The sequence below is a fragment of the Myotis davidii genome, unplaced genomic scaffold, assembly GCF_000327345.1.
Source record: "Myotis davidii unplaced genomic scaffold, ASM32734v1 scaffold169, whole genome shotgun sequence".
Taxonomy (NCBI): domain Eukaryota; kingdom Metazoa; phylum Chordata; class Mammalia; order Chiroptera; family Vespertilionidae; genus Myotis; species Myotis davidii.
The window spans coordinates 2,482,578-2,492,471 of record NW_006383005.1 but is presented as its reverse complement, the minus strand read 5'-3'; the positions used below and the strand labels follow the sequence as shown (position 1 = coordinate 2,492,471).

General features: G+C 56.7%; 1 protein-coding gene across 1 annotated transcript in view; it reads right to left on the bottom strand.

Moving 5' to 3' along the window:
* Window positions 1-25: 25 nt before the first annotated feature.
* The window catches only part of ARAP1 (ArfGAP with RhoGAP domain, ankyrin repeat and PH domain 1), a 48,639-nt gene continuing 38,770 nt past the window's right edge, over window positions 26-9,894 (bottom strand). The window contains exons 25-35 of the mRNA XM_015557477.1: window positions 9,835-9,889; window positions 9,660-9,746; window positions 9,508-9,576; window positions 9,090-9,207; window positions 7,610-7,723; window positions 7,234-7,379; window positions 3,172-3,254; window positions 2,375-2,425; window positions 2,141-2,204; window positions 873-1,022; window positions 26-633 (exon numbers count right to left, since the gene is read on the bottom strand). Coding sequence (XP_015412963.1) covers window positions 616-633; window positions 873-1,022; window positions 2,141-2,204; window positions 2,375-2,425; window positions 3,172-3,254; window positions 7,234-7,379; window positions 7,610-7,723; window positions 9,090-9,207; window positions 9,508-9,576; window positions 9,660-9,746; window positions 9,835-9,889 — 955 coding nt within the window. The 3' untranslated portion in view covers window positions 26-615. The remainder of the gene's footprint in view (window positions 634-872; window positions 1,023-2,140; window positions 2,205-2,374; window positions 2,426-3,171; window positions 3,255-7,233; window positions 7,380-7,609; window positions 7,724-9,089; window positions 9,208-9,507; window positions 9,577-9,659; window positions 9,747-9,834; window positions 9,890-9,894) is intronic.

Sequence of the window (9,894 nt, the reverse complement as noted above, 5' to 3'; positions counted from 1 at the left end):
TCACAGGCCTCAGCACCACACAGAATAAAATACACAGATATATATATTTATAGTATCAAAAGGTCCCCAAAGTGGGGAAGAGGCACCAGGCAACCTGGGCCATCCCAGGCAGCCCAGACCAGAAGAGGGGCTGAAGACCCCCAAGTCCACTTCTCAGCCCTGTAGAAACTTACCCAAGAGCTCCCCCCCGCCTCCCCCCAAATGAGTGTTCCTTAGAGTATCAGCTTTCTGTTGTTGGTGCAAGGCGGCAGGCTCCCTTCCAGCGGGGGCCCCAAAGCCTCGAGCCTCTGGAAGGATGGTGTCCCTCCAGAGCTCCTGATTGATGCCTATCTCTCCAACCTCTCAAACTCAGGGTGGGTGACCCTGGGGGAGAGCAGACCAGGCCAGGAGGGCTGAGCACCTGGACAGAGCAGGTGCGGGGTTCCTCTTCAGATAGGCCCTGCTGCCCCCACCCCAGCCAGGGATCCCCATGCTGCAGTCTGGATGTGGAATGTGGGGTGCAGCTTCCTCATGCGCCCTCTGCTGGCTCACGGCAGGCACGCAGGGCATGAGGGTGTCTGAACAGGAAGGCTTCCAGGCAGCAAGAATCCCAGAGCCAGGGACTGGCTCCTGCACTCACATGTTTCTCAGGAGCTGCGGAAAGACACAGAAGCCCAGATTTCATAAGCACCTTGTGAAGGCTCACAGGGGCCGAGGTGGAGAGAGGGCTCCCATGAACCAAGTGAACCAAAGGGGCCTGTCAGGACTCCTACTGAGGACAGAGGAACGGAGCCCCAGGGCACTCAGAAAGGAGAAGCAAAGAGGTAAGTCAGGTGGAAAGCAGCATCCGGCCAAGACCCCAGCCCTGCCCACAGGGATGGAGAGCCACTCACAGAAAGGGGGTCCGCGGCAAAGGCAGCCACGCTCCGGCGCATTTCGTTCTCATTGCCACGCAGGGGGATCAGCGATACGCTGCCCATCCGGACCTCGGGGACCACCCGGGACACGCGTGAGGGCTCTGAGGGCCACACCAGGCCATCGTGCTGGGGAGCAGGGGAGGAGGGGGATGCTGAGACCTGGGATCAGCTTTGGCCCAGACACTCAGCTTCAGATCCGCCCACCCTTCCCAGAAATGACTCCAGCTGTGATCTGAGGTGACACCCTCAGTTTTGATCCCAGCCGATATGAGAAGCAGCTGTTAGGAGAACATGACTGTATTCCTGGCAAAGCCCAGCCAATTATGTTACCCAACAACTCTCATCTCCCGGTCCACAAACAAACTGCTCTGGGAACGCAGCACCAATAAAACAGTTTGCCTCCTCTCACCAGGAACCAAGAAAACTACAGCGTCTACCGTTTCCCTTTAGACCTTGACTGCTAAAAGAACTCAGCCCAGGTCCTGGTACAGTTTTGTCTGTCTTCTTCCTAAACAATTCTGAGCTCTCAGCTAAAACCTCTGGCCCAACCCCTCTGGCCCTGCTCGAAGTCCCCAGCCTGCTCCCACCTGGCCCGCTGCAGCAGCCACCTCCCTGGTCACCTCACCTCCAGGCCGGCCCTGTAGTCCATCCTCCCCTGTATGCCACATCCAGAATGAGCCCTCTGAAACTCAAACCCACACCACTCTTTCTTGCTTAACACTCCCCCTTAAAACTGCCGACTAGGTCAACTTCAGCTTCTGTGGCCTTCAAGGGTCTTTGAGGCTTTGCTCGATTCCCTTTCTAGTGGCAGCGTCTGGCACTCCTGGCTTCTCCCTCTACACCTCGTTGGACAGTCTGTAGCTCTCTTGCCGTGCCTTTGCGTAAACTGTTCCCTTTGCCTAGAAGCCACCCCTAACCCCCTACCTTTGCTTGAATGTTCCCTCATCCACAAAGACTCAGCTCCCATGACCCCCTCTCCCTGCTGCCTTCCCCACACACCCACCCACGGACAGGGGTCTGCACCCTTTGTCTCTAGCATGCCTGGCTCCAGCACGGACCAGAGCAGGCACTGGGAAGGGTTTAATGAGTAAAGGAACAAACAAAATGAATTAAAAACAACTCAAAATTTCCTTGAGCAATTGGTAGCCTGAATAGCGAAGAAGCAAACATCCCATTCACCACAATGAATGCCTCCTCGGGGCCCCCTTCCCCCAACACCCAGTCCTACCCTCTGCACCTGGTACCTGCACAAAGAGGAAGGTGGCGAACCACTCCCGGAGCTCCATCTGTGTCTCACAGCAGAGGTACCTGCAGGGCGGGGCACAGGTCTGTGTGCTGCCAAGGGAACACCCTGCCCATCTCCCCAGCCCAGGGTCTCAGGGTCGGGCACAGATCTGGACAGTGAGGGGGACCCACTCAAGGGGGACAGGCTACCATCTCTCCTCGGCCTGGGGTCTCAAGACAGGGCCCTCGCTCACCACTGCTGCTTCTCGTGTTTCTCTGTCTCGTGCACCACAGTGAAGCCCCAGCTGCAGAGGGGTGAGTGGGGTCAGTTGACAGCCCCCAGCGGCCTCACAGCCCAGGCTCCCAGGATAGAGCCCAGAAGCATGGGCCAGAGCTGGGAGCAGAGTTCAGGGCCTTCTTGCAAGGGTAGCATATCCTAGCTACCGCCTCTCCTCTCACAGCCCCTACCTTCCTCACAGCCTCCCAGGCGGTTGGCTCCCCCATCCTCAGCCCTACACCACCCTAGTCCTGCCCTAGTCCCTCAGATAAAGCCAGGCACAGCCAGCAGAAGAGTCAAGAAAGTCAGAACACCAAGCCTGGTGGCTTCTTAAATTAATAACAATACTTATGGCTATGCATCACTTTTCAATTTTTGAAAACATACAGCCACCCTTTGAACCAACTGCCGTATTATTTTCCCCATTCTACAGATGTATGAAGTGAGGCACAGAAAGGTCCCAGAGATAGTCAGTAAAAGGGTTTCAATCCAGGCCAGTAGTTCTCAAATATGAGCAAGGATCAGAGTTCCCTGAACACTGGTTACAGCACAGACTGCTGGCCCCACCCCCAGGATCCACCGGCCAGCAGGTCTGGGTGAGACCCGAGAAGCGGAGTTACTAATGTGTTTCCAGGTGACGCTGATGCTGCTGGACACCTCCAGAACCACCAAAGCCACCTGTCAAGTTCAAAGCCCCCAGGTGTACCTCCCCCCAATCTGTTCTGAGCCCCCACAGGCCCCAGCTACAGACCCATCTCCCCAGGTCCAGCTCACCAGGTGGGTGGCCGGAGTTTCTTCTTCACGCCCAAGTAGACTCTGAGGCTCTTCACAGGCCACTCCTTCTCAGGTCTGTGACTCTGGGGATGGGGGAGGGCAGAGGCAGAGGGTACTTCAGTCAGTCGGGGTGGACATTGGGGGACTTCTCCCTGCTAGGTACCTCTCTCCTCCCTCACCCAGCCCCTCCCTGTTCACAATCAGCACAATGAAGCCCCCCAGGCCTCTCTCCCTGCAGCGGCATCAGACAGTCAACCCTCAGTCCCCTAGGCAGCCGTTCCAGTGGGGTCCAGAGCAGCGAGTCCCAGTCCCAGAGAGAGACGTCTGCACACCGCCCTCCGGCACCAAACTGAACAACCGTGTGTGATCTGGGAGCTTCGGCTGCTTGGTTGCTCCTGTTTGTCTCAGGTTATTTATCCCTCACCCCTCACTGCCCCATGGAGGCTCCAGGGTTGACGGTGTGAACAGAAGGCCGTGGGGCCAGCAGCTATCGCTCGCTGGCTCCACGAGGGGAAGGCTGATGACTCAAGCTGAAGCAGAACACCTGTTCAGTAGACCAAAGGAAGAACTTCCCAATGGTCTATGTCAGGAAGCGAGAGACCGATGTACTGGGGAGGGGCACCAGGACAATGACAGGCTCACCTCTGGCCCCCACCTCTGCATATGGGTCTGGACGTGGGAGGAGCAGGCTGGCTCAGAGGCAGGGGGATGGGAGCAATAACCCCCCCAAGGAAGAGGTTGGTTGGAGGTCAAGCTAATGAGTCTTCCTCCTGCTCTGGGAGCCACTTACTCGAAGCCCTGTCCCCACCAGGCACCCCTGGAGCCAGCAGTGGCACCAGGGTGAATGGCAGGGGGGATGGACTCACTTACAACCGAAACTGGGGGTCAGAGATTGAGCCAACCCCACTATGTTTCCCACCATTGCTTCTAGGCACCCCCAGGCATGGCTCCTCTGCAAGAAAAGAGGGAACAAAGGAATGGCCAGGGAGAGGGAAAATTTCAGAAACTGGTGGGTTCCTTGTGAGGTCACTAAAGGATGGGTTGCCTAGGGATCAGTGGAGGTTTCAGTGCTGTCATAAGTCGTGGCTTAAGAGCAGCTCACCAGGACCCTTTACCCAGCTTTCAACCACTGCCCCCTGATGACCGAGGCCTTGATGGAGAAGCCCTGTCTCCTACACACAGCACCTGCCCAAGACAGCCTGGGACAAACTGGGCCGTGGGCACAAGACGATCCGAACTGCAGGCATGGAGGAAGCTGGGCAGGGGGAGGGAAATTAGACTGCGGATATGGGAGAAACAAGGTGTGGGAAGGATACAAGGAGGAAACCTACATGCATGAGCTGAGAGAACTGAAAACATCAGACTGCCGGTTGAAAGAAAGCAGGTGGCAGGACTGGAGACTGGGACAGGCTGTAAAAGAAACTGGGCTGCAGCCGTAGCTGCGTCGTGGGCGCTGGGCCTCACAGAGGAAAGGATGTGGAGAAACTGGGCTGCAGGTATGGAAGGCATCAGGTTGAGGGAATGGAAAGCAGGCTCAGAAGTCAGGCTGTGGGCATGAGAGGAAGTGAAGTGGAAGCAAAGAGGGAAAGGGACAGGGCTGTGGGTATGACAGGCATGATGATTCCAGTCAGGGCGTGGAGAGAACTATAGGAATTGAGGAATTCAACCCAGGCGGTGGCTCCATGAGAATCTGAAAAACCACCTCAGGCCTCGGCTGCCTCGAGCTCCGGTGTGCATGGTGCATGGGTGGCATGTGCATGGCTGACACAGGAGGGTTGAGGAGGGCTGGGGGGCGGGCAAGGGGAGTCGCAGTCAATGTAATCATTGGTCCCCAAGGAGTTCATTTCTAATCAACCAGCTCATGTTTCCAGCATCTCTGAGGTCTGAGGTCACTAGCAGAGATGGAAGTTCACCCCTGGATGCTCACAGACCTCTCTGGAACCAAGATCTTTCTAGAATGTGCCTTTTTCAGGTGCCTTGGGGTCTTTAACAAAGGTTTCCTAGGACAAGGAAAGGGTTCACATATCAAATGCCAAATATTGTCCCAAATATTCTGTCCTGTTGTTCCATAAACCAGCAAACACCAAAATTACCAGCACCTCGGTAGCCAAAGCACACCTCCCTGGGGCTTCTGTCAGGCCGAGGCGCTGGCAGCCACTGGGGAGAGCACCACTCACCCGTGCACTCGTCAGCCCCTGGCTGCAGAGTCCTTGACTCCTATGCTTCAAGGAATAAGAAGCTCAAGCTTTGATGCTAACACATCTGGGCGTGAATTTATCTACCACCTAGAGATGGCCTGAGGCAAGTCACTCAAAACCTGTCTCCCACCTGTGGAATGGGGACAGGACCCTTCCTCCCAGGGCAGCATGAGATCACATGTCCCAGAATGTGAGGGGTTTGACAAACGTTGCATCTGTTCCCTCTTCCTAGCTCTCCTGTCTTCTCCCCTCGATGCCAAGGGATCAGCCATTGCTTTTCCAGGTGCCTCAGCCACACTGTCCACACTGATGGGCTTGGTCTGCTCCAAGGGGCTACTGTCCTTAGAGGGAGGGGGCCAGGGAAATAACATCCCAGAACCAAGGGGGACTGACTGAAGAGGTGGACAGGCCCAGAAGTTAAGGATGCGATCATAGAAGGAGGTAAAGAAGAGGAGGCATTCCCCACAAGGCTTGGCAGGAGCCCAGGCTGCATTAATAGAGATATAATGTGCAAAGAAAGGGAGGTGAGGGTCCTGCTCCATCTACTCTGCTTCCTCCATGGCAGCTAGGCCTGTCCAGATGTTCTCAGGAGATGAAGTGGCAGGAAGGGCTAGAGACACTGGTGGCGGTGGCGTGGGAGCTCAGGTTAGTCCCCTCGGCTGGGAACACATTTCTGCTGCCTGTCTCTGCAGGGCATCTATGTTCTGTGGCCCCCGAGGCACAGCTGGGACCCACAGAGGTGTCACAAGACATATTCTCGCTGAATCTGGGCAAGAGCCTTCTGCCAGGCAGAGTACCCCTTTAGGTCTAGGGCAGCCCTGTGGGAGGACTAGATGAGCTCTACTTTCCCAGGGGTGTGCAAACAAGGACTGGCAACTGGGCCAGGAGGTGGAAACTCCTACCATAGGTCACAAGCCTCTGTAGCCCCTCCCTCGTGTTTTAGGATCAGGACGGTAGCAAGGCCATTCTGATAGCCCCGGAACCCTCTCTAGGCTTAAAAAGAGGGTGGCTCCAGAGGTGACAGGAGATGAGGACCAGTACTCTAATTCAAATCTAGGGGCCTCTGTTATTGGCTCCTCCGCCTCCACACTGAGTCATCTGGAAAATTCTAGAGCATCACATTAACGGGGGACTCCTACTTTAGGAAGAGGACTCTGGGAGAGGTTTGGGGATGAAGGGCAGGAACCTAGGCCACAAGCCCAGGGTGGGGCCAGTGCTGAGGCGAGGGGGCAGAGAACCATGCCTGGAGACGGCCAGGAACTCTGGCTTGTCCTCATGCTCCCCCCAGGCTCACTCGGCCCCCAGGTGTTGTAAGGCAGCTGGCAGCTGGCCCACAGCTACTCACGGTCTCAGGGGCCCCGCTCCACGGCCTCTGGCTCTGTTTGATAGAGGATCAGGGTTACAGAAGAAGGAGGCCCAGGTCCAGGGCCAGGACGGTGTGTGTTGTGGTGCGTGGTGGGGTGTAGCATGTATTTGCAAAAGACGTTGGGGGAAAGGTTGTCAGGATAGGGTCTGGTCTAGGAAGACACCCAGCATGTGGACAGGGTGGGCCCACAGGGGACATGACCTGTGCAGCAACAAGTCATGCGTAGGCCACAAGTTGGGCTGTCACCATATAGCATGTGCCTGTGTACATCATAACAAGGCACAGGCACAGGTCTGATATAATGGCATCCAGGTTCCAGGGCCTAGTGGGGCTATAGAACAGAGCAGAGTAGCCACCCAGGGCCACTGCTATATTGGCCCAAGACGCCTCAATAGAGACGCTCCCACTGGCAAACCCAAGGGAACACCTGTGCATGGGTGTCTGTGCACACTCTGGTGCAGGGCCCTTCGCAAGGCAGGACCCAGCAGGGCCACTCACCCGGATCTCCTTGTAGAGCCGCAGGCAGCTGCTGTTGAGGATGAAGTAGCGATCGTGGAAGCCACCTGAGGGCAGGCCCAGGCCCAGGAGGCTGCGGTCCTCGCGGAACTTCATCATGCCATGCTTGGTGTCACCCACATGGCTGGCTGGGGAAGGACTGGAGTGGGCATGGACTGCACAAACCTCCTAGCCGTGGGTCCAGACACCCAGGGTAGGGTCCCAAGATAAAGGAAAGTGCCCCATCCTACCCCAGCCTCTGAAGAGGCCTGCCGTCTGGTGCCCGCTGCCTGAGCAACACCACACATCACATTGCCAGGTCCTGCCCGGCCCTGCAGATACCACCCACCAGCTACACCCATCCAGGTACACCACCTACCCAGGTACAGCAACATGGCCTCCATGGACTGGTACTTCTTCACCACCAGGTAGCTGTCTATGCCCAGCCCGTGCAGGATTGGCAGCACCTTCTCCGAAAAGTGCAGGGGGCGCTCTGGGGGGAGGGCACACCCATTGGCACCAGAGTCACGTGGCATGACAGCACTGAGGGCTGGCACATGGACACACATCACCTTTGCCCATGCTGTTCCCCCTCACTGCCGCCTAGCACCACCACAATCACCATGACCTCCTCCCACACCCGAGCTTCAGGCATGACACATCCTGCTGGCACCACAGCTGCTCGACCCAACGTGTCCAAAACCAAGCGGTGAGCTTTCCTATTGTCCTCGTGAGGAAACCGCCCCACCCGCCAGGCCGCCCAGCCAAAACCACCCCTCCTCCCTCTTAGCCTCCCTCCACAGACAAGTCTCCCTGCTTTTGTCCGGCTCCATTGCTGTCTCCTGGCCATGTTACCATCTTCTCTTCAGACTCCTACTGTGGCCTTCGAAGTGATCCCCTGCATGAGCTCTCACTCCCATCTCCCCCAGCTCTCTCCACCCAGCAGCAAGGAGACAGCTTTTCAAACTCCTACCCTTCGCTGGCCTCGCACTGTCGTCAGGCCCCGAGTGGCCACCTCTCTACCTGTACCACAGCCCACCAGTGCCACCACCCCTCACGGCCCTTATCTCAAGCTCACTGAAAGGGCGCTGTCTCTGGCCATCACAGGGCCTTTGCCCATGCTGTTCCCCCTCTTCACCAAGTAACCCCTTTTCTTCACATCCTAGTTCAGGGACCCCAAAGCCAGAGACCCTGTTATAAGTTCTGGTGGTGTGGTGGCCCTTTCCTGAACAGCAGCGACACAGCTGTAGTTGTACATTTACTGATATGCTCACAGGATTAATATCTCTGTTCCATACGACTAACCCGTAGGAGGTAGAGACTGTATGTCGGGTTAGAACTCCACAAATAACAGTAAAAATGAACAGAGATACCCTCACCGTCCACAGCCATCAAGATCACCCTTCACCCTAAAATGCCTTTATCACCCCGACTTCACTACCATAGCCTCTTCATAACACCAACACAACTATCCTTACCTACACCACCACCCCGCCCACCCCATGGTCATCACCACCCACTGTCCCCTTCACCACCAACAAGGTCACATGATCAATCCCATGATCAAATTCAGCTCCATTACCACTACAAGCAACACTATTCTCATTGAGACATGAGAAAACATCGTCTTAGCTAACACCATATACCCCTTTACTGTCTCTCCCATCAGCAGCACTATAACCGTGACCTCAAGCCCCACCAGCACCATTACCACCATTACTGAGATCATTGGTGACAACAATCTGTCAAACCAAACCCCCTTTACCACCACTGTCCCCACACTTCAGGGTAAGGGAAGACACACTGGGGCTGCAGCCCAGACAAGGACACGCTGGCACCATATCCTGGTGGTCACCCACCTGTCTCCTCCCTCTCATTGACCTCAAAGCAGGTCCAATAGTCCTTCTCCCTGATGCTCACATTCCTGCGATCCAGGATCTCCAGGGTCAGCTCCTCAGCTGTCATGGATGCTGGGATCTGTGATGACCGAGAGGAGATCAGCCTACCCTATCCCCTGCCCCACCACAACCTTGCTGTACGATCCAGCCCTCCCCTCTCAGGGCCCTCTGGAGGCCGGGGATGCAGGGGGGTGTCTCTGAGTCATCCTGATGAGCTGGGTGGGGAGGTAGGGAAGAGACAGGCCAAGCACCACCCAGATGCAGGTCCCACACCAGGGCTCCCTTTGGGATAGAAGCCCTGCTCCCCCAGCCATCTGAGCCTGTGCCTGGCCCAGCCTGACTCTTCTGGTCGCTTGGCTTCTAGGTCCCGGGCCCCCACCTTGATATGCTGCTCAGCCTCTGCCTTCTTCTCCTCCAGGTACACAGTGCAGATGAAGTCACCGGCGTGCTGTAAGGAGAAAGGGCTGGCTGCCTGGGGTGTGGGTGCAGGTGGATGGCCTGGGCCCCCCCACCCCAGGTCCTGTCCTTCACCTGTGTCCCACTGGCAGTGCCAGCCACACGCATCTTTACAATGGCGGTGATCTCTTCCCGCTGCTTCCTCAGCTCCTCCTCGTCCACCTGGGAAGGGGGAAGGGGCAGAGACAGATGGTCACTGCTGCCCGGGAGGCTCAGCCCTGCCCTCCACCCCCACAGGCTAGGGACGCACACTGAACACCACCACATAGTGGTTGATGAGGTCTTCCACCACGTGGCCAGTTGTAGTCCC